This window comes from Halichoerus grypus, chromosome 6, assembly GCF_964656455.1.
Source record: "Halichoerus grypus chromosome 6, mHalGry1.hap1.1, whole genome shotgun sequence".
Classification (NCBI taxonomy): Eukaryota; Metazoa; Chordata; class Mammalia; order Carnivora; family Phocidae; genus Halichoerus; species Halichoerus grypus.
In genome coordinates, this window is record NC_135717.1 from 66,230,009 (window position 1) to 66,255,054 (window position 25,046).

At 38.1% G+C, this 25,046-nt stretch overlaps 1 protein-coding gene across 9 annotated transcripts in view; it reads left to right on the forward strand.

The window, feature by feature from the left end:
• Nucleotides 1-22,757, forward strand: part of LOC118546253 (ankyrin repeat domain-containing protein 26-like) — a 108,806-nt gene extending 86,049 nt beyond the window's left edge. For 6 of the 9 annotated variants that reach the window (XM_078075284.1, XM_078075289.1, XM_078075286.1 and 3 more), the window contains 5 exons: nt 4,995-5,297; nt 6,162-6,376; nt 7,816-8,044; nt 21,356-21,401; nt 22,512-22,757. In XM_078075284.1, coding sequence (XP_077931410.1) covers nt 4,995-5,297; nt 6,162-6,376; nt 7,816-8,044; nt 21,356-21,401; nt 22,512-22,651 — 933 coding nt within the window. In that variant the 3' untranslated portion in view covers nt 22,652-22,757. Of the gene's footprint in view, nt 1-4,994; nt 5,298-6,161; nt 6,377-7,815; nt 8,045-8,797; nt 9,385-14,710; nt 14,772-21,355; nt 21,402-22,511 lie in introns of those variants that run through there. The other 3 variants (XM_078075285.1, XM_078075288.1, XM_078075287.1) reach the window with 3 other exon arrangements.
• Nucleotides 22,758-25,046: the final 2,289 nt, after the last annotated feature.

The following is a 25,046-nucleotide window of genomic DNA, read 5'->3' on the forward strand; positions in this document are numbered from 1 at the left end:
ATGGACCAACCAGGAAATAAAAGAAGAAATTTAAAAATACATGGAAACAAATGAAAATGAAACACATTCGCCAGAACTTTTGAGATACAGCAAAAGTGGTCCTAAGAGGGAAGTATATAGCAATACAGGCCTAGCTCGAGAAGCAAGAAAAATCTCAAACTACCTTACACCTAAAGAAGCTAGAAAAAGAATAATAAATGAAGCCTAGAGTCAGCAGAAGGAAGGAAATAGTAAAAATTAGAGCAGAAATAGGGACACCAAGGTGGCTCGGTTAAGCAGCTAACTCTTGATTTCAGCTCAGGTCATGATCTCAAGGTCCTGGGATTGAGCACTGCTTCAGGCTCCATGCTCAGTGGGGAGTCTACTTGAGGATTCCCTCACTCCTTCTCCATTTGCCCCTTTCCCCACTCTCTCTCTCTCTCAAATAAACAAATCCTTTAAAAAAATAGAGCAGAAATAAATAGTATAGAAACTTAAAAAAGATAAAACTAGAAGAGATCAATGAAACCAGTTGCTGGTTCTTTGGAAAAATTAATAAAACTGACAAGGCTCTAGCCAGAGTTACAGAAAGAAAAGAGAAAGGACCCAAATAAATAAAATCACAAATGAGAGAGGAGAAATAACAACACCACAGAAACGCAAACTGTTATGAGAGAATATTATGAAAAAGTATATGCCAACAAATAGACAATCTAGAAGAAATGGATAAATTCCTAGAAACATATAAATTACCAAAACTGAAACAGGAGGAAATAGAAAATTTGAACAGACTGATAACCAGCAAAGAAATTGAATCAGTAATCAAAGAATTCTGAACAAACCCAAGTCCAGGACCAGATGGCTTCAGAGGCCAATTCTACCAAGCATTTAAAGGAAGACTCAGTACCTATTCTTCTCAAACTGTTCCAAAAAAACAGAAGAGGAAGGAAAACTTCCAAATTCATTTTATGCGGCCAGTATTACCCTGATACCAAAACCAGATAAAGACACCACAAAGAGAACTACAGGCCAGTATCTCTGGTGAACCTAGATGCAAAAATCCTCAACAAAATACTAGCAAACTGAATCCAACAATACATTAAAAAAACCATCACCATGATCAAATGGGATTTATTCCTGGGTTGTGGGGGTGGTTCAGTATCTGCAAATCAATCAATGTGATACACCACATTAATAAAAGAAAGGAGAAGAATCATCTGATCGTTTCAATAGATGCAGAAAAAGCATTTGATGAAATACAACGTCCATTCATGATAAAAACCCTCAACAAAGTAGGTTTAGAAGGAACATACTGCAACATAGGGTAAAGGTCATATATAAAAAATGCATAGGTAATGTCATCCTAAATGGGGGGAAATGGAGAGAAAAACTACTTAGATCTTGCTTCTAGTTATGTGCTGCTTCTCATTAGCACTGTTTGTCATTAATAAATTAATCTTGACATTTATCACTTCCCACTTTAATGGAGACCAATTTCTACTATATAAGTTATGTATCTTATTAACTCTTTTTATCACCCATTTATCTGTTTATCTTTTTTTGTTTTTTTCTTAACAAACTCCCCAAAGTTTAGTGGCTTAAATAAATAACATTTATTTTGTTCACAAATCTGTTAGGAAAAGTGTGGCCAGGACAGCTTCTTTCTGTTCCCCTAGCTTCAGGTGGGGCAGCTGAAAGGTTTGGGGATGGAAGTGTTTGAAGGTTTGTTCAATCACTTCTGGTGTTGTTGATGCTGGCTGTTGACTAGGACTATAGCTAAGGCAGGCAGCTGAAACACCTAGACTCTCTTTGTGGCCTGAGCTTCCTCACAAGTTGGAGGGTGAAATTCCAAGTAAGCAGCCTGAGATAGAGAGCAAGGCAGAAGCCCTATTACCTTTGTAACCTAGCCTTGGAATACACACAGCATCACATTCACCATATTCTGTTTGTTAGGAGATAAGTCACTAAGATTGGCCCACGGTCTTTTTATTTATTTATTTTTAATAGAATGAATATTTAAAAACCTATGGACACATTTAAAAACCAGCATATTTTTGTATTCCTCCAACATGAAAAATACACTCACCTCCTCCCACAAATCTCAATTATCATGGCATTAGGTTCAGGCTTGAATCCAAGATCTTACCATTTTAATCAGGTGCAGTGGGGATAAGGTGTCTGAAGTATAGTCCCTTGAGTTCAAGCCCTCTCAATATGAAGACTTGAGAATTAAAGTGACAGTTCTCTACCACTCAAAATGCAGGAACTGGTAACCTGCTAAGGACTCTCCCATTCAGAAAGAAGATCGGAAGCACGCTAGTCCATAGCAGTTTTGAAATACAGCCTGGAGCATGCTGTCAGTTCTTTACCTAGGACTTAGTCCTAACCATGGGAATACTTCTCCATGGCTCTTTGCTTTACTCTTTGAGCTCTTGGTTCTGTCCTTTTCATAAGGAATGACCTGTGTTTTTAGCTGTTTTTTCAGCCTGCTTCCTCCCTGTGGGACTTCTAAGACCCAAAGGCCTATTTTCAGCTTGTACTATCTTGGTCTCTTTTAGTCCAAGCTCGCAAACAGTGTTTTTGCTTCTCTAATTCTCTTCACTTTTTTTTTTTTTTGAAGATTTTATTTATTTGACAGAGAGATAGAGAGCACAAGTAGGCAGAGAGGCAGGCAGAGGGAGAGGGAGAAGCGGGCTCCCTGCCAAGCAGGGAGCCCGATGCAGGACTCAATCCCAGGACCCTGGGACCATGACCTGAGCTGAAGACAGCCGCTTAACCGACTGAGCCATCCAGGTGCCCCTATAATTCTGTTCACTTTTTGAGTTTTCTGTGAATATTATTGGAGTTCATGCCATTAGAAAAGCCATTTTCTGGGTCTTTTTGAGATAAGCTTTTCACCTCAGGTTTCCTGTGAACCTTATTTTGACAATGCCTTTAAAATTCTTATACTCTTAAGATCCTTAAAGAAATTGGAGGCACGCCTTAAATCCTTCCAAGGTCTTAAGAAAGGGTTTCATAGTCTTGGCTTCATCCATAGACCATGTTTTCCTCGATTTGCTCTTAACCCAGAAGCCATTTATTTTAGCATTATTTGACAATTCAGCATGTGGAGAGGCTGTAAATGAGAAACAGATAATTTGAACCCAGTAAATCCCGGTTCCTTCATATTGAATAGTCTTTCTTTAGCTTATCTCCCCTATCAGTTTCCTTTCAAGTGGTTTATGGCATGAGTTTCTTTCCCTCTAGTGTCCTTTTCTTCACTTGTCTAGAAACCTTTGCTGTAAGCCTCTTCAAGGGCCATCAGGTTTCCACTAACAGTCTCTTGGAAGCCCTTTTGGTTTTCATTCTTACTCTTCTCTACATCCTTTCAGGTTCCACCTACCTCCTGGTTCAAAGGAGGTTTATTTTTAGTTTGTTTTGTTTTTAATGGCAGCACCCCATTTTTAATATCAGTATCTGTGCCAGTTATTTATTGCTGCATACTAAACCATCTCAAAACCTAGTGGCTCAAAACAGCATTTATCTTGTTCACACATCTTTAGACAAGGCTGAGTAAGGCCAACTCATTTCTTCTTCATTTGGCATCACCTGGGATGACTGGAAGCTGGGAACTAGAATCATCTAAAACCTTATTCTTGTTCATGCACATGTTTAGCTGTTGAGGCTGCCTTTTGACTAGGATGTTCGCTGGGGCAGTCTCAGCTGCAGTATCTGCATGAGGACTCACTAGGTGGCCTGGGCTTTCCCACAACAGCTGGATTCTAAGGGTGAGCTTCCGTAGAAAAAGTCAGATGGAGGCTATCTCACATTTTGTAACCTAGCCTTAAATATCACACAGCAGTTCTGCCATATTCTATTCACTAGAAACCAGTTACTAAGGCCAGCACATATTGGGGGGGGGGGGATGGTCATGGGAGAAGTGTCAAAGAATTTATAAAACCACCACATCCATTCACCTTGTCTTACCAATCATATCTAAAGGAAAGAAGTTCTTCCCAATTCAGCATCACTGAAACTCCAGCAAGTTTTTTGGTTGTTTTTGTCTTATTTTGTGGGACGTTAACAAAGGATTATAATACTGTTGAATTAAGGTTTTTTGTTTTGTTTTGGTCCAAAATGTATGGATCATCTCACTAAATTTTTTTACTGAGAGATGTGATTTCTCAACCTTGCAAATCATTTCTTCTCAGAATGCAATTCAAATTAGCGTAAAACATTTGTAATTCAGAAAAAGGCTTATGGCATTAAAATCAGTCTTTATAGATTCATTAATTAGATTTTTATTTTCAAAGTCTTATTTTGGTAAGCATTTATTTGCTCAGACCTACATAAGTCATTATGATATTCCTAAAACTTCTTTAAAAATTATGGAGTACCAGGGCACCTGGGTGGCACAGTCAGTTAAGTGTCTGCCTTTGGCTCGGGTCGTGATCCTGGCATGCTGGGATTGAGCCCCACGCTGGGCTCCCTGCTCAGTGGGGAGTCTGCTTTTCCCACCCCCTGCTCTTGCACTCTTGCTCTCCTGCTCTCTCTCCCTCTCAAATAAATAAATAAAATCTTTTTAAAAATTATGGAGTGTTAAGATGAGGGAAGGGTTAAGAGACTTTCTACTAAGAGATGACTTACAGTTATTTTATGGAGGAAAGATCTGAAACAATCATAGAAAAATAAAAGTATAAATGTGAGGCAAAGAGAACGATAGCAGAGATCTCTTTTAGTAACTACTAGTGGTTTTAATTTTGTTCTTGATTTTCTGAGTTATTTGAGGTTCCACATTCCAAGACTCTACTTACAATATAGATAACATTTTGTTGAAAATGAATTTATTTTAAAATTTGAGCACCTGGCTGGCTCTGTCAGTAGAGCGTGTGACTCTTGATCTTGGGCGTTGTGAGTTCGAGCCCCGTGTTGGGTGTAGAGACTTAAAAATAAAATCTTTAAAAAAAAATTTGGTCATAGTTTTGCATTAGACTATTTTCACTCTACTTCCAAACTGTATTATTTTATTCATGCAGGTTGATGATCTTACAGCAAAACTGGAAACTGCGTCTTCAAAATGTCTATACCTGGATGCAAACAACCAGCTTCTTACCCAGGAGTTAACATCTATGAAGGAAATGCAGAAGAAATATGAAAAACTAGAGAAAAATAAAAAGAAGTTGGAACAAGTAGTAAACCTCAGAAGTCAAGTAGAATTCAGTATGGTAGAATTCAGTATGGTAGAATACAGTAAAACAGAACAATATAAATGGGAGCTTGAAGAAAGGACAAGATTGGACATAACAGAAAAATTAGAAGAAGCCAATCTGTTTTTCGAGGTTAATTTATTGATCTGTAGTATGCTTTAATCATTTCACTGCAAGTTACATTTTGGTTATATGTATTGTATAGTTTTCCTCTACTTCCTTTATAGCAATTTGGTAAATTTCTAGAAGCATTTGTTCCTTCTCTTTAAAAATTTCAGTTTTCATCATTATTCTCACTAAGTTGATTTTTCAGAATGATTCACAGTAGAGAATCATTTTATTTTTTAAGATCAGTTGGTATAAAACAAGACTATTGACAGGAAAAGAAAAGATGGTGTTTTAAAAATTTTAACCATGGGGTGCCTGGGTGGCTCAGTTGGTTGAGCAGCTCAGGCTCGTGAAATCAAGCCCAGCATGGAGCCTACTTAAAAAAAAAAAAAAAAATTGTACCGTACTTGGATTATTTTTTTTTAAGATATTTATTTATTTATTTAGAAAGCACGGGTGAGGGGATGCACAGAGGGAGAGAGAGAATCCCAGGCAGACTCCATGCTGAGTACGACACAGGGCTTTATCTCAGGACCCTGAGATCACGATTGAGCAGAAACCAAGAGTCGGGCCCTCAACCAACTAAGCCAGCCAGGCACCCCCTGTACTTGGATTATTCTTAAGTTGTATTGTTCACTTTTTAAAAGTTTTAAATGATTCTGTTATTCTCTGAATTATCAGATTGCATGAGTTCTAATATAAGAATGATTGAACTTTATCATTCAGATTTAATTCAGTTGACATTGATGATAAATATTTTCCACTTCAGCTTTTTTTTCACATTTACAATTGCTCTCTGAATCATTGACTCAAAACTAAAGGAAAGAAATATACTATAATTATCCAGATTAAAACTTATTTTAAAAGTATGCTTTTAATTTGCTTTAGACACAACTAGCATCTCAAGAAAGCTTAGGACAGATAAGAGAAACTAATAATACTTTAATAAGAAATCATATGGAAATCAGAATTAAAGACCTGGAACTTGAACTATCCAGAATGAAAAGTTTTCAAGATTTTTATGAAAAAGAATTTGAAAAATACAAGCATCTGTACCTAGAAGAATTAAAAGTTCGAGTATCATTGGAAAATGAACTGAACAAGTAAGTTAAAACAGAATCATAGAAAATAGATTTAGCTTGTTAATTTGCCTCTAAAGCATAATTTTTATGGAGCCAGGTTCGTGAGATGAGTAGAAAGTGAAAGCCAACTAGATAGTTTAATTTTGGGAAATGATGTTTGTAAAAGAACTTACCTTTGAAATGTTAGTCCAAGACAGTTTGCATCTCTCCTCCTTCTTTTGGTTTTACGTGATTTTATTTGTTTCCGCTTAATATTTTCAGTTAATCTGATCTCCTAGTCTTTAAGCTAATGGTTAGAAGCTTTATAATTTAGACAGCATGTTATTATAAAATTGTTTGTCAGAATTGCCCTATATAGAAATGAGTTTATTAATATTAGTTTATTTTTGGAAGAGTCCATCTTTAACCCAAACTGCACATCCTGGCAGCTTGGTAAATTTACTTTTTTGATTGTGATTTTTGTTGTTATTACCAAATAGAGGGTGCTTTAAAACAAAGTGTTCTTTGTAGTTTTTCTACCTTACATAAAGGTATACATGTGAAATACAAAAAGATTCACCTGGGGCGAAAGGCAGTATAATTCCCAAAGTGGCTAAAAATAGCACCATGGTGGACATGAGGAGGGGCTGGGTGAAAGACAGAAAGGGTAGATTCCACCTCCAGTACCCTGGTAACTGTGTTATAACCTAATTGGCTCTGGAGCTGTTTTCTTTCTTTCTGATCACAACTCTGCCATCTAGCAATTGTTGGTCTAAATTATTCCTCAGTGCCAAATGCTCAATTTCTCTCAGGTAATGAGCGGAATGTACAAGAGTGGTGAAAGCCAGTGCTTGAAAATGTCTTTGACGGATGGTTTATTTTTATTTTTATTTTAAAGATTTTATGTATTTATTTGACAGAGAGCAAGCGAGTGAGATCAAGCAGGGGGAGCGGCAGGCAGAGGTTGAGGGAAAAGCAGGGGCTCGATTCCAGGACTCTGGGGTCATGACCTGAGCCGAAGGCAGATGTTTAACTGACTGAGCACCCAGCCCCCCGGGATGGTTTTATATTTTTATATCTCTAAACTGGTTTACTAAATAGAAGTATATGTAATGGCATCCTGGTTTACTAAATTTAAGTATGTGTAATGGCGTCCTCAAGAATCTTGTAAGTACAGCCATTCCAGAAGGCAGCAGGTATTACCTGTTAAGCCATGTGCATCACTAATAGCCATTTCTCTCCCTCCTTAATTTGAATTACTTGTTAGTTAGGAATCTCTAGAAATATATGTACTTCTTTAGAACAATTTTAAACCTATCATTATATGTTGTAGGTCTGCTCTGTCACATTTTCAGTGTTAAAACACCGTTTAATGGCACATTCTGTTTACTATTATGGAAACTTTAAAAAAAATGCAAGTCATTTAGGAATGATTTGGGGAGAAATGAAATACTAAGCATTGTGTTTTGTAATCTTAACAGGACTAATGAGAAGCTGGCAGAGACCAGTACCAAACTTCTGGTGGAGAAACAGCAAAAAAAGTCTTTGATTAATCCTATTACTATGAGCCCTGTCCTAGAATTGCCTTCTGTTAGAAATATGAATAATAGTTCACTGTTCAATAGATATGTTGCTCCAAGAGAAAGCCTAGTGATTCCTACCTCAAGCTCATGGCCTACAAAGAATGGCATTGAGACTTTCTTGACCAAGGTTAGTTATCTTTTTTTTCCTTGGGTTTCAGATTTCTGATATAATTTTTGTTTTTAATTCGGTGAAATTCTGAGTTGTTTAACTAACACACACTAAGTAAAAGTCATAATTATATGTGCTAATAAAGAAATGAGGCAGAAATTTTATGATTTTTTTTTAGTTCTCGGAGCTCTTACTTTCAAGAGATACCTATTATTAACTTTATTTAGTAACTATAACTAAACTGACATATTTTACTATTTTTTAAAGATTTTATTTATTTTATTTTATTTTTAAAGATTTTATTTATTTATTTGACAGAGACACAGTGAGAGAGGGAACACAAGCAGGGGCAGTGGGAGAGGGAGAAGCAGGCTTCCCTCCAAGCAGGGAGCCCAAAGCGGGGCTTGATCCCAGGACCCTGGGATCACGACCTGAGCCAAAGGCAGACGCTTAATGACTGAGCCACCCAGGCGCCCCTAAAGATTTTATTATTTTAGAGAGAGAGAGTGCACAAGAGGGAGAGAGAGCATGAGACTTTCAAACAGACTCCCCACTGAGCGTGGAACCCTACATAGGGCCCAGTCTCATGACCTATTTTCTTACATGAGAGTACATTTTTAATTGCTTTCTTATTTATAGCATTTTTTTTTTTTTTACTTATAACACTTCTATTTCACGTTTTACAAAATGTCTTGAGCAGTTGTAGAGCATTTTCTAAATAGCTAAATCAAGCAAATATTTGTGTTTTTTTGTTTTTTGTTTTTTTTTCAGAGAGGGAGTACAAGCAGGGGGTGAGGAGCCGAGGGTAAGCAGGCTCCATGCTCAGTGCAGAGCCTGATGTAGGGCTCAGTCTCACAACCCTGAGATCATGACCTGAGCCTGTGTATCATTGTTATTAAAACATCCATTTCAATGAATGCACATAGGTTTATGGTTTTGATGGTATATTCATGGTCTTATTAATGTAGACAAAAGTAGCATAGGCTCGTGGTAAATGAGGCCTCAATCTTGTTCTTTCATTCGGCATCTTCATTGTCTTGCTCTCTTCCCTTCTAATTTGAAGACTTTCTTTAGTGTTATGCTTGGATGCCTTTAGATTTTTGGTTTGTGATCACTATGAAGTTTATATATAACATCCTATGTATATAGCAGTCTATTTTAAGTTAATGGTTACTTAAGTTCAAACACATTTTAAAAACACTACCTTTTTACACCCCACTTTGTTTTATTTATTTGATGCCTTAGTTTACATCTTTTTATTTTGTGTATCCCTTAACTAATTACTGTAGATATAACTGATATTACTACTTTTGTCTTTTAACCTTCATACTGGCTTTATAAAAGTGATTAATCTATTACCTTTAGTGTATGTTTGCTTTTACCGATAAAACTTTCTTCAAAAAAAAAAAATTATTTATTTGAGAGAGAGAGCAGGGGAAGGGTGGAAGAAGCAGGCTTCCCACGGAGCAGGGAGCCTGTGCGGGGCTCGATCCCAGGGCCCGGGATCATGACCTGAGCCAAAGGCAGATGCTTAACCGATTGAGCCACCCAGGTGCCCCCCAATAAAACTTTCTTTCATAATTTTTTTTACTTCTAGTTATGGATTTCCTTTTTTTTTTATTTTAGGATTTTATTTATTTATTTGACAGAGACAGAGAGAGAACACAAGCAGGGTAAGTGGGAGAGAGAGAAGAAGGCTTCCTGCTGAGCAGGGAGCCCGATGTGGGGCTCAATCCCAGGACCCTGGGATCATGACCTGAGTCGAAGGCAGATGCTTAATGACTGAGTGACCCAGGCACCCCTCCTTTTTATTTTAATTTTAATTTATTTATGAGAGAGAGAGAGAGAGCAGAGCAAGCGAGAGAGAACACAAGTGGGAGGGGAGGGTCAGAGGGAAAGGGAGAATCAGGCTCCCTGAGCAGGGGCCCTAATGTGGGGCTCGATCCTAGGAGGTCCCTTAACCTATCCTCATTTTTAAAATTCTTTTTTTCTTTTTGGCCTGGAGGATTTCTACTACCCTGTCTTGGAAATCACTGGTCTGTTCTGCAGCTTTCAATCTGCTGTTGATTCCCTCTGGTGTATTTTTCATTTCAGTTATTGTATTCTTTAGCTCTGATTGGTTCTTCTTTGTATGTTCTCTTTGTTGAAGTTCTCACTGAATCCATCCATTCTCCTCCCAAGTTTGCTGAGCATCTTTATGACCATTACTTTGAACTCTTTATCAGGTAGACTACTTATCTCTGTTTCATTTAGTTATTTTTCTGAAGTGTTGCATTGTTCATTCATTTGGAACATACTCCTCTGTCTCCTCATTTTGGCTGACTTTCTATGTTTGTTTCTGAAATTGTTCTTTTCATCTTTTTCCCTTTTTAAAGTATGTTGCTTTGAACAATGAATGTTAGTTATAAAGTCAAGGAAGAAGAAAACATTTCTAAGTGTTGTCTGGTCATTTTTCTTGTTGGGACTGTGGTGGAGTAGGTGGCAGATGACATTGCTCTTCTTTTTCTGAGTTGAGAACACAGGAGTCAGGCAGATGGAGATAAGCTTAGTAACTTTATTACTAATACATACTAACAAATAGGAGGATATGGTTTAGGTAGGTAGCCACAGCGAGCTTCCCAGTACTTTATCCCAAATTAGGCACTTCCACACACAGTTGTAATGGAAGGAACAAATGTTTGATGCCCATCCCACAAAGATGAGAGCAGACTTGAATTCATGCTACTATGGCAGGCACATCTTTTTAAAGAAGAGATTTGGAACCATGTATGTATTGCTTAGTGCCTTCTCCCAAATTCACCCTTTAGGTAAATCTCCCTTCCTGTCGTGAGGAAGGTAGAGAAAAGTCCTCACATGGAAATGAAGGTTTACCTATAATTTTCTGACTTGATTTAAATTATAATTTAAGTTAATCATGTCTTTTGTACATACCAACTAATGATGAGAGGTTGGGCAGAGCATGCTAGATGGTAAAGAGAAATCTGTTTTGCGTTTTAAATTTTGCTGTAAATAACCCACAACATAGGTAACTCATTTGTTGATTGATTTGGATAAACTAAGTTTTATTTGAAGGAAATGAATAATTCTTTCAAGGAAGAATTTCCTCAGTTTCAGGTTCTTTGGTTCAACTAAAGATTTTCTCCTTCAAGTTCCTTGTCCTTTGGTTAAAAAAATTTGTGCTTATAAATTGCGTATGTTGACTGTTACTAATAGGAGTTAAGATAACTTCTGTTCCTTTCTTTTTGTTCATGACTTTAAAATTTATAATTTAGTTAGAAAGCTATTTTGTGCCTAATGCCTGAACATTATTGAGCCACATGACAAAGTTTTATGTATTCATATTCTCTGAGTTATAGTTAAAAATGCATGTGTTGTTCCTGAATATGAGGAAGTAACTGGCATAAAACTCTAGGCTCAGTAAGACCTAAACCACATTCCTGGCTTGCAGCTAGGTGGTTTTTTTGACGTCAGGCAAACTACAATCTCTCTGGGGCCTTTTGGTCTCTTATGTAAAATTAGGGACTTTGATGAAATTAGTGATTTTTATACCTTTGGAAAATTTTTTTTTCCAAAGAATAGAATTTAATTTTTTTTTTTTGTTTTTGCATTAAACTGTGCTATATAAAACAGAGACAGGTAGAGCTGTTTAGCTAAAGGAGAGATGAGACTACACCTGTAGACTTCCTTGTCCCTCAATCCGGCTGTGTCCCCAGTGGAACGTTAGATTTCAATGGGCATAGTTTGAAAACTAACAGTTATGAGAAAATCCCTCTAGTTAATAATTCTTCAAATTAAAATTTGCTAATATTATACATTGTTTTTCTGTGTATAATTTTCTTACCCGCCTATATTTTTGATAAATGGAAAAGTATAAATAAAATTGCAGATGTGTTCTATTTATTAATGGACTTCAAGCTATTTCTACTAAGCACAATTCTTACCTTGAAATAAACAAAGGTCACAGAAGTAAATATTTAGGAAAAGAGCTTTTGGGGAAAAGATAATAACATTACATTGGTAGATCCTTAAGTCACGTCATATGAAAAAGTGGTTTATATTTTACATAGTATTTGTTAATGGTATTATAAAATTGCTTCAATAAAAGTTTCTCCCATCAAGTGGTATTGAGTTATTAATTTTACAAGGCCTGTCTAGTAATGTTGTCAGATTATTCGTTTTATAAATCCTGAATATAATGTTACTGTCAAAAAGTGTTATGGTTCCTCAAAAAATTAAAAATAGAAATACGATACAATTCAGTAATTCCACTACTGAGTATTTACCCAAAGAAAATGAAAACACTAATTCGAAAAGTTATATGCACCCCTGTGTTTTTTGAAACATTATTTACAATAACGAGAGTATGGAAGCAACCTCAGTGTCCATCAATAGACGAATGGATAAAGAAGATGTGTTATATGTATATAATGAAATATTACTCAGCTATAAAAAAGAATGGGACCTTGCCATTTGTGACAACATTGGTAGACCCAGTATTTTGCTAAGTGAAATAACTCAGAGAAAGGCAAATACCATATGATTTCACTTATGCATGGAATCTAAAAAACTAAACTACTAATAGCCTAGTTCGACTTAATTTCTCTTTCTTCTGGAAGCCTTACCCATAACATTAAATAATCCATTAACACGTGTTTTGTACATTACAGGTATTATATACTATATTCTCACAATAAAATAAGCTAGAGCAAAAAGGTTATTGAGAAAAACATAAGAGAAAAGACACTCCAATGCAGTATCAAAAAAAGTCCATGTGTAAGTAGAGTAGACCTGTACCGTTCAAACACAGGTTGGTCAAGGATCAACTGTATATTACAAGTATTCCCACCTAGAATGTTCTTACTTAGACCTTTCTTATAAAAGGTATCCTTTCATTTAATGCCCAAAATGGGGTCTAAAGTAGGGTACTGAGGGGTGCCTTGGTGGTTCAGTCAGTTAAGTGTCTGTCTTCAGCTCAGGTATGATTCCAGGGTTCTGGGAGAGAGCCCCGCTTCAGGCTCTCTGCTCAGTGGGAGTCTCCTACTCCCTCTCCCTCGGCCCTTCCCCCCCACTCATGCACTCTCTCTCTCTCTAGGTCTCATTCTCAAATAAATAGAATTGCTGTAAACATTGGGATACAGTTGCCCCTTCGGATCACTACATTTGTATCTTTGGGGTAAATCCTTGTTGTGCAACTGCTGGGTCGTTGGGTAGCTCTATTTTCAACTTTTTGAGGAACCTCCATACTGTTTTCCAGAGTGGCTGTACCAGCTTGCATTCCCACCAGCAGTGTAAGAGGGTTCCCCATTGTCTGCATCCCCGCCAACATCTGTTGTTTCCTGACTTGTTCATTTTAGCCATTCCAACAGGTGTGAGGTGATATCTCATTGTGGTTTTGATTTGTATTTATTTCCCTGATGCCAAGTGATGTTGGGCATTTTTCCATGTGTCTGTTGACCATTTGAATGTCTTCTTTGGAGAAATGTCTGTTCACGTCTTCCACCCGTTTCTTGACTGTATTATTTGTTCTTTGGGTGTTGAGTTTGATAAGTTCTTTCTATATAGATTTTGCATACTAGCCCTTTATCTGATATGTCATTTGCAAATATCTTCTCCCATTCTGTGAGTCATCTTTTGGTTTTGTCGACTGCTTCCTTTGCTGTGCAAAAGCTTTTTATCTTGATGAAGTCTTTCTTTCCCTTGCCCTTGGAGACACGTCTAGCAAGAAGTTGCTGCGGCCCAGGTCACAGAAGTTGCTGCCTGTGTTCTCCTCTAGGATTTTGATGGGTTCCTGTCTCACATTTAGGTCTTACATCCATTTTGAGTCTATTTTTGTGTATGGTGTAAGAAAATGGTCCAGTGTCGTTCTTCCGCATGTGGCTGTCCAATTTTCCCAACACCATTTCTTGAAGAGACTGTCTTTTTTCTATTGGCTGTTCTTTCCTACTTTGTCGAAGATTAGTTGACCATAGAGTTGAGGGTCCATTTCTGGGTTCTCTGTTGTGTTTCATTGGCCGATGTGTCTGTTTTTGTGCCAATACCATACTGTCTTGATGATTACTGCTTTGTCATGGAGCTTGAGTTCCGGAATTGTGATGCCACCGGCTTTGGATTTCTTTTTCAACATTCCTTTGGCTATTTGGGGTCTTTTCTGGTTCTGTACAAATTTTAGGATGATTTGTTCCAGCTCTGTGAAACAAGTTGATGGTATTTTGATAGAGATTGCATTGAATGCACAGATTGCTCTGGGTAGCGGTAGCATAGACATTTTAACAAATTTGTTCTTCCAATCCATGAACATGGAATGTTTTTCCATTTCTTTGTGTCTTCCTCAGTTTCTCTCATGAGTGTTCTATAGTTTTCAGAGTACAGATCCTTTGTCTCTTTGGTTAGGTTTATTCCTAGGTATCTTACGGTTTTTGGTGCAATTGTAAATGGGTTCGACTCCTTAATTTCTCTTTCTTCTGTCTCATTGTTAGTGTATGGAAATGCAACTGATTTCCGTGCATTGATTTTATATCCTGCCACTTTGCTGAATTCCTGTATGAGTTCTACCAGTTTTGGGGTGGAGTCTTTTGGGTTTTCCACATAGAGTATTACGTCTCCTGCGAAGAGTGAGAGTTTGACTTCTTCTTTGCTGATTCCGATGGCTTTTATTTCTTTTCATTGCCTGATTGCTGAGGCTAGGACTTCTAGTACTATGTTGGACAACAATGGTGAGAGTGGACATCCCTGCCGTGTTCCTGACCTTAGGGGAAAAGCTCGCAGTTTGTCCCTATTGAGAATGATATTCGCCGTGGGCTTTTCATCGATGGCTTTTATGGTATTGAGGTATGTGCCCTCTATCCCTGCACCGTGAAGAGTTTTAACCCAGAAAGCATGCTGTACTTTGTCAAATGCTTTTTCTGCATCCATTGAGGGGATCGTATGGTTCTTGTCCTTTCTTTTATTAATGTAGCATATCACATTGATTGATTTGTGGATGTTGAACCACCTTTGCAGCCCAGGAATAAGTCCCACTTGGTTGTGGTGAATAATCCTCTTAATGTACTGTTGGCTCCTATTGGCGAGTATCTTGATGAGAATTTTTGCATCTGTGTTCATCAGGGATATTGGTCTATAATTCTCCTTTTTGGTGGGGTCTTTGTCTTGTTTGGGGATCAAGGCAATGCTGGCCTCATAGAAAGAGTTTGGAAGTTTTCCTTCCATTTCTATTTTTTGAAACAGCTTCAGAAGGATAGGCATTAATTCCTCTTTAAGTGTTTGTTAGAATTCCCCAGGGAAGCCATCCGGCCCTGGAGTTTTGTTTGTTGCGAGATTTTTGATTACTGCTTCAATTTCCTTGCTGGTTGTGGGTCTGTTCAGGTTTTCTGTTTCTTCCTGTTTCAGTTTTGGTAGTTCCTACGTCTCTAGGAATGCATCCATTTCTTCCAGATTGCCTAGTTGGTTGGCATATAGTCGTTCCTAATATGTTCCTAAATTTGTTTGTATTTCCTTGGTGTTGGTTGTGATCGCTCCTCTTTCATTCATGATTTTATTTATTTGGATCCTTTCTCTTTTCTTTTGGCTAAGTCTGGCCAGGGGTTTATCGATCCTATTAATTCTTTCAAAGAACCAGCTCCTAGTTTCGTTGCTGTGTTCTACTGTTCTTTTGGTTTCTATTTCATTGATTTCTGCTCTGCTCAGTATTAATTCTCTTCTCCTGCTGGGTTTCAGCTTAATTTGCTGTTCTTTCTCCAGCTCCTTTAGGTGTAAGGTTAGGTTGTGTATTTAGGACCTTTCTTGCTTCTTGAGAAAGGCTGTTGTTGCTCTATACTTCCCTCCTCGGACTGCCTTTGCTGCATCCCAAAGGTTTTGAACAGTTGTGTTTTCATTTTCCTTTGTTTCCATGAATTCTTTTAGTTCTTCTTTAATTTCCTGGTTGACCCATTCATTCTTTAATAGGATGCTCTTTAACTTCCATGTATTTGAGTTCTTTCCAAATTTCCTCTTGTGATTGAGTTCAAGTTTCAAGGCGTTGTGGTCTGAAACTATGCAGGGAATGATCCCATACTGTTGGTACCAGTTGAGACCTGATTTGTGACCCAGTATGTGATCTCTTCTGGAGAAAGTTCCATGTGCGCTCGAGAGGAACGTGTATTCTGTGGCTTTAGGCTGGAATGCTCTGAATATATCTGTGAAGTCCATCTGGTCCAGTGTCGACCTTGGAGAGTCGTGGACCTGGGGCAGCAAAGGAACTGAGGAAAAGAGATGACAGTAGAGCGAGGCACAGGGGATCCTGAGCAATCAGCCCGAGGTCCCGAGGTTTATTTTCCATAATCTTATATACCTTCTACAGCGATATAGATCTATAATGATTTACAGCAGGGGCTTAGTAAGGCACATTCTTCCATGTACATATGATATGTCCCACGTGTATAAGAATCTTTAAAGCAGGACAAGGGACCAAAGAGGGGAGTGCGCAGTGTGCTATTTACAGGACAAGGGAACAAAGAGGGGAGTGCACAGTGTGCTATTTACAGTTCCAGGGAACAAAGAGGGGAGTGCACAGTGTGCTGTTTACAGGTGGCTTCCTATCTACAAAACATCTTCTGCTCCGTACTTTAGAACAGACCACACACGTCCCAAGGGCATTTCACTCTGATCCTTTTGGCTTATTTTTAACCCTGCAATCTCGAGTTTTCTCAGAGATCTCGGAGTCTGAACGAATATGCACCAGTGGTTGTTTTGGCGTTCTGTTTCCCACAGTCCAGTGTGTCATTCACTGTTATTATTGTATCATCATCAATGTGTTTCCTTAATTTTGTTATTAATTGGTTTATGTCATTGGCTGCTCCCATGTTAGGGGCACAAATATTTACAATTGTTAGGTCTTCTTGTTGGATAGACCCCTTTAATTCATTATGATAGTGTCCTTCCTCATCTCTTATTACAGTCTTTGGTTTAAAATCTAATTTCTCTGATATAAGGATTGCTACCCCAGCTTTCTTTTGATGTCCATTAGCATGATAAATGGTTTTCCACTCCCTCACTTTCAATCTGGAGGTGTCCTTGGGTCTAAAATGAGTCTCTTGCGGACAGCATATCGATGGGTCTTGCTTTTTTTATCCAATCTGATACCTTGCGTCTTTTGATTGGGGCATTTGGCCCGTTTACATTCAGAGTAACTATTGAAAGATATGAATTTAGTGCCATTGTATTATCTGTAACGCCACTGTTTCTGTATATTGTCTCTGTTCCTCTCTGGTCTGTGTTACTTTGGGGCTCTCTCCTTGCGTAAAGGATCCCCTTTAATATTTCTTGCAGGGCTCTTTTACTGATCACAAATGTTTTAGTTTCTGTTTGTCCTGGAAACTCTTTATCTCTCCTCCAATTTTGAATGACAGCCTTGCTGGATAAATAAAGTATTCTTGGCTGCATATTTTTCTCGTTTAGCATCCTGAATATATCATGCCAGTCCTTTCTGGCCGGCCAGGTCTCTGTGGTTAGGTCTGCTGCCAGTCTAATGTTTCTACCCTTGTCGGTTAAGGACCTCTTGTGCCGAGCTGCTTTCAGGATTTTCTCTTTGTCTCTGAAATTTGCAAGCTTCACTACTACATACTGAGGTGTGGACATGTTTTTATTGATGTTGAAGGGGGTTGGGTTTTCTGTGCCTCCTGGATTTGAATGCCTGTTTTCTTCCCCAGATTAGGGAGTTTGTCTGCTATAATTTCTCAAATATAGCTTTTGCCACCCCCCCTTCCTCTTCTTCTGGGATACCAATTATTCTACTATTTTTTCGCTTTATGGTATCACTTGTCTCTTGAATTCTCGCCTCATGATCCGGTCGTCGTTTAGCTCTCTTTTTTCTCAGCTTCTTTATTCTCCATCATTTTAAAAATTTTTTTTATTTTTTTCAAAGATTTTATTTATTTATTTGACAGAGAGAGACACAGCAAGAGAGGGACACAAGCAGGGGGTGTGAGTGAGGAAGAAGCAGGCTTTCCGCTGAACACAGAGCCCGATGCGGGGCTCGATCCCAGGACCGTGGGATCATGACCTGAGCCAAAGTCAGACGCTTAACGACTGAGCCACCCAGGTGCCCCTATACTCCATCATTTTATTTTGTCTTCTGTATCACTACTTCTCCTTTCTGCCTCGTTTATCCTAGCAGAGCCTCCAATTTTTTTTTTTATTTTAAATACATATTTTTTATTAAGTATAGCTCAGTAAGTCTGGAAAAGATAAGTAAATAATGTTTTATTGGGGCGCCTGGGTGCCTCAGTCGTTAAGCGTCTGCCTTTGGCTCAGGTCATGATTCCAGGGTCCTGGGATCGAGCCCCTCATCGGGCTCACTGCTCTGCGGGGAGCCTGCTTCTCCCTCTCCCCTCCCCCTGCTTGTGTTGCCTCTCTCATTAGTCTCTCTCTGTCAAATAAATAAATAATATCTTTAAAAAAAATAATGTTTTATTTCACCATTACCCATATGTATGTGATAACTTTTTTAAAAATTCATTTTATTTTAAAGATTTTATTTATTTGACACAGACACAGAGAGAGTGAGAGAGAGAGCACAGAGAGGGAGAAGCAGACTCCCCGCTGAGCAAGGAGCCCAACATTGGTTCCATCCCAAGACAATGGGATTATGACCTGAGCCGAACGCAGCCGCTTAACCAACTGAGCCACCCAGGCACCCCTAAAATTTCTCTTCAGTTAGCTGACATATGATATATCATTAGTTTCAGATGTAGTGTTCAGTTAATCATCAGTTGTATATAACACCCAAAGCTCTACACATCATGTGCCCTCCTTCATGCCCATCACCCACTTATCCCATCCCCACACCCACCTCCCCTCCAGCAAACCTCAGTTTGTTTCCTGTAGTTAAAAGTCTCTCATGGTTTGTTTCCCTCTCTGGTTTCTTCCCATTTAATTTTCTCTCCCTTCCCCTATGATTCTCTGCACTTTTTCTTATATTTCCCATATGTATGAAACCATATGATAATTGTCTTTCTCTGATTGACTTTTCTCTCAGCATAATACCCTCCATTTCCATCCACGGCAATGTAAATTGTTAGATTTCATCCTTTTGATGGCATAGTAATACTCCATTGTATTTATATGTACCACATCTTCTTTATCCATTCATCTGTTGATGGACATTTGGGCTGTTTCCACAGTTTGGCTATTGTGGATATTGCTGCTATAAAAATTGGTGTCCAGGTGCCCCTTCTGATCACTACATTTGCATCTTTGGGGTAAAGACCTTGTAGTACAATTACTGGGTCATCGGGTAGCTGTATTTTTAACTTCTTGAGGAACCTCCATACTGTTTTCCAGAGGTAGAGCCTCCATTTTTTTATTGCATCTCATTAATAGCCTTTTGATTTCGATTTGTTAAGATTTTAGTTCTTTTATTTCTCCAGAAAGGCATTCTGTAGTGTCTTCTGTGCTTTTTCAAGCCCAGCTAGCATCTTTATAATTGTTATTCCAAGCTCTAATTCCAACATCCTACTTTTATCCACACTGATTAGGTCCCTGTCAGTCAGTACTGCCTCTTGTTCTCTTATTTGAGGTGAGTTTTTCCATCTAGTCATTCTGTCTAGGGAAGAATAGATGAATGAGAGAACAAACTACTAAAATAGCAACAACGACCCCAGAGAAATCTACTCTTAACAAATCAGAGGAGACCTGAAACCAAAAAAAGTAAATAAATAAGAATTAAAGACGAAAGAGAATTTAATCAGACAGGTGATGAGAACAGAGCAATACAGTAGATTCTGGGTGTATTTTGGTCTGTTTGTTAGAAGAAACTACATCCCAAAATTGTGAAGAAAGAAAAACTTCTATATATGCAAAAATAAAATTAAATACAAGGAAAGTATAGAATGTAATTATAAAAATGAACATTGAAATAGTTTTAAAAAACGAGTTGATAAAATAAGAAATTGGTTGAAAAGGCAAAAAAAATTACAATTGAGAGATGTAGGAATCATGAGAAAAAGCCATGAATTCTATATAGTATTTTCCTCTAGTGCTGGAGTTTTGCAGTTCTGTGTGATCAGTAAACTTGGTCTTAGCCGGATGTCCTTGCTGATTTTCTGGAGGACAGACCTGTGGTGCTGATTCTCAGGGGTCTTTGCTCCAGCAGTATTGCACTGCCCTTGCCAGGGTGCCAGGCTAAGTCAGGGCCTCGGGACTGCTCTATGTGGCTTTTGTTCCCTGAAGGCTTTCTGCACCACTTTATAGGATGAGAATGAAAATGTCAGCCTCCCAGTGTCCAGCCCTGGAGCTGAAAGCTGGCACCCTCTACTCTTCAGTGTGCCCTCATGGAGAAGCTGTCAATCACTCTTGTCTCCCTGGTTTCTGTCTGCATTCTGTGTATACCCAGCCTGTGACTGAACATTTTTATCTCAGCCATGCAACCCCCTTTGGAGTTTCCAAACTTTGCAGTCTCCTGTGGCATCATTCATGCCACTCCTCCTGGGGGAGGGAGGGAGGTCTTGCCCTGGTTCTGCTGCTTGTACGGCCCCTGCTCTGAGAGTGGTCGCCCAACTAGCTGCGGTTTGTGGTTTATGGCAACACTGAGCTGAAAGCCCCCTCCTCAGCTCTCTGATTGCAGCTGGCTTCACTGCTCAAATGCCTGGGAACTCTCCAATACTCAGGCACCCCCATTCTTTCTGTGACCCTGGGGATCCTGAGATAAGGCTGTCCCACCTAGCATTCCACCCTGCTTCTCCACCTGAGCGCCTTTCAAGCAGGGATGTCCCTCACCGGAGCAGAGTTCTAAAAGTTCTGATTTGCGCACCACTGCTTTATCACATTCTGATAACCGGCTTATGGAGGCTCTCTCCCCCCCACGGTTTATCTTCCCATGGATCACCGCGGATTCGCTTCTCCACACCTCCTACCTTGCAGAAAGTGGTCACTTTTCTATGTGTAGAATTGCAACAGTTCTTTTCTTAGATCTCAGGTTGAGTTCACAGGTCTTCAGAATGATTTGAACGCTATCCAGGTGAATTCCAGGGACCGGACAAAACTATGGTCCTCTACTCCTCCACCATCTTCCTCGTCTTCCAGAAAGTATGTATATTCTATAGACCAATATTAATTGTACTTTTTATCAGATTCATCTAAATAGCATTTCATATGTTTCTTCTCAGTTACCTAAGATTAAAATAAGTAGGGATTTATTTTATTTATGTGATTATCTTTCTATTTAAGCAATCCCTAACTTAGTTTTAGTCTCTAAATGTGTTCTTTAAAGACCACATTTCATAAGCTATATATAATTCCTACAATAATGTCTCTTGTTTAACTTGAACATTATAAAGAATATTTGACTTCTTTCAGATGCAGCAGGAGATGGAAAGGAATATAACTAGAGAACTAGAAGCAGGTATGTTGCCAAATTTATGAATTAAGATGGTCATTGATTTCTGAAATAAACTATGAATAGTAAATGGCATCCCTGTCCATTGTTTGGATACTAGGTACTACATTAAATTTTTTAAATATATATCTAATAAAAAATGTAAAACATAAACATAATGAACATACTTATTCCTCATTTAGTCATCGTGTTCGTTCAGACTTTTTAAAAAATCTCCAAATGTCAATGTAGCTGTTATTATTTCTGGCTATAATCTTCCTTTACTTCTGCCATTCCTATGGAACCGTCAACGTGAATATGTGGGCTTTCTCAAATTCTTGTTTCTGCTAGTGGTATAAGACCAAAAAAACCAGACTTGTCTTAGTAATAGTTAAGCAATTATAGTCCATATAGCTGTCACTTGACAGGTGATATTTAAATCTCCAGTCATTGATTTTGTCATTGGCTTACCTTTTGCCATTGAGTAAAATTCCAAGTTCCTTATATGGAATAAAAACACCCAAGTCAATTTGGTTCTTGCCAGATTATTCAGCCTTCTCTGTCGCTACTTACCCTACTCTGTTGCTTTGCTCTAGCACCTCTTCAGTGTAGACTACTTGCAATTCCACAAGTGTTCTTCCTCACTCTTTGTATATGTTCTTTGTATATGCGTCTTCCCTCCACCTGGCACACTTTTTCTTTGTACTTCAGGTATCAACTTACATATCACCTCCATCAAAAAGCAGACAGTATTGACAGAAAACTAGGATGTCCCTTTTGTGTGTTCTTATAGTGTCTTGTTTTATACCTGTCATGGTATATTCAACTCTAAAATTGCCTGTTTGATTTTTCAGTTTCTAGTATATGATTGTTCAGGGGTGGGCTCTGTCATCATCTTGTAGTTTCATCTTGTAATGAGAAAACTAGAAGCTCTGATATTTATCCACTATAGCAATTAACTTGGTGGGCAACCATGAGCAAAATATATTTAAAAGTAATCTTGTATTTTATATTGTAGTTCTATGTAGATATTTTTCATTCTTCTTAACACTCATGAGGCTTCAACTTTGTTTTTTACTAACTTGTAGTTAGCTACAAAGTATTTTAGATAAAGAATGTAATTCTTTTTCTTTTCAGATGCTGCTGAATTTGAATCAGACTCCTGGTGTATGACCTCCTCTTTAGAACCTACTTATGAATCACATGCAAATGACGATCTACTAGTGAAATCGTCAAAAGCATATTTACGGATTTTGAAGAAAAAATATATGATCTGAAAGACAAATAGTAAAAAATTATTTACTGGATGTTTGTATAACATTTTAATTGTGTCCTACTAAACGTATCGTGTGAAAATCTTGAATAAAGGAAAATAGTTCTGGACCATGTGTGTAATGAAAGTTTATATGATATTTTAAGGTATGTTTCTTGGCACCTAATTAACTTTTAAGCAGGTTTTATACGTGGAGACCAGCACTATTGGGTTTTACATGCTCCAAGCGGCCCAAATACCAGCTTTTTAAACCGCACCCAACCAACCAAATTGTCATTAGTACTTCAGGGGTGTTAATTGATAGCCTTTTAGTATTTTCCAGTTTTTATTACTACGTATGGACCTAGAGATTTACACAGACATCATTTTGATATATTGCTGCTAAGGCTATTGTCAATGTTTGTATGTATTACAATTTTTATAGTGCCATAAAACCTATGTATAATTTTAATTTTAAGTACTGATTCATAGCTCTTTCCTCATGGTGAAATAAGATTTGCCTAAGGCTTTTCACCTTTTCTGTTTGTTTTTGATTTACTTTTTGAAAACAGTCTTAAAATTAGAGAAAAGAAAAATTAGAGAAAGAAAAAAGAACTTTTCCCCCAGCACCATTTGCAAGTAAATTGTTAAATTATGCCTGATTCCCATAGCATTTATATCCTACAAGTCAGTACATTCCACATGACTACTGTACAACCCTGACAATCAGACAATTAGCTCTAATACAATTAACCCTTGAATAATGTGGGGGTTAGGGGCACTGACCCCTTGCAGTCAGAAATACGTGAATAACTTTTGACTCTCCAACTTTTGACTTTACTAATAATCTGCTGTTGACCAGAAAACTTACTGGTACTAGAACAGTCAATGAAGCTGTGTTTTGTATGTTATATGTATTCCATATTATATTCTTCCAATAAAGTAAGCTAGAGAAAAGAAAATGTTATTGAAATCATAAGACAAAATACATTTACAGTACTATCATGTATTTATTGAAAGCATCTGCATATAAGTGCACCCATTCCAACCATGTCAACTATACATTCTATCATTTTCTTTTAAAGATTTTATTTGACAGTGAGAGCACAAGTAGGCAGAGCAGCAGGCAGAGGGAGAGGGAGAAGCAGGCTCCCCACTGAGCAGAGAGCCCGACATGGGGCTCGATCCCAGGACCCCGGAATCATGACCTGAGCCGAAGGCAGACGCTTATCCAACTGAGCCACCCAGGGACCCTGTACATTCTATTATTTAATCCTCATGTTTTTAAGTTTTGTCACTTGTCTGTAATATCCTATATGCAAGGAAGGTCCTGTTCAGAGCCATGTATTTAATTCAGATGTTGTGTCTCTGAGTTCTTTCAGTTTAGAATAGTTGCTTAGTCTTGCCTTAATTTTCACGACTTTTAATCTTTTAAACAGTTAATTCCAGTAATGTAGAATGTCTTTCAATGTGGGTTTTTCTTATGTCTCCTTATGATAAAATTCAGGGACGCCTGGGTGGCTCAGTTGGTTAAGCAACTGCCTTTGGCTCAGGTCATGATCCTGGTGTCCTGGGATCAAGTCCTGCATCAGGCTCCCTGCTCCGTGGGAAGCCTGCTTCTCCCTCTGCCTGCCGCTCCCCCTGCTTGTGTTTTCTCTCTCTCTGACAAATTACAAAAAAAAAAAAAAAAAAAAAAAAAAAAAACACCAAGAAAAAGAACAACTTAAAAAAAATTCAGATCAGGGGTGCCTGGGTGGCTCAGATGGTTAAGCGTCTGCCTTAATAATTTATAATTAATTAGTATTTTAGGGGAAGTACTTTGAGACATGTAAATATCTCCTTTCTCAGACACCCTGTGCCAGGCCACGTCTTCTGCAGATGATTTATTGCCCCCACAGGCTCTGAAAACCCATGCTGGGCTGTTCTTTCCCTTCAGTGTGTGATACCACATTCTATGTTGTTGACCTTTCAGGGGTGTTCCAACACTGTGCAGGGTGGCTCTCCCACTTTTATGCCTTCCCCATTCTATCCAGGCTCCAACACCTCACTCTGGGCCACCACAGTTCCCTGTTTCTGTTTCTATGCTTTTGAACTGAAAATTTGGGAATAGAAAGAAGAAAGGGGGAAAAGGCTCCATAGGTCTTTTATAATCAACTTGTCAAGCTTTACAAAGCAATGATTCTGATTAGAATTGCATTGAATCTATAGATGGTTTATAGGGAAAAGACATAATACTGAGTTTTCCTAACAGTATTTTAATTGATTAACTCTCAATGTTTAAAAAATTTCCTATAAAGGTCCTGGTGTATGACCTCCTCTTTAGAACCTACTTATGAATCACATGCAAATGACGATCTACTATTTTTCAGATTTATTCCCAGTTATTTAATACTTTTGACCCCACTATAAATATTATTTTT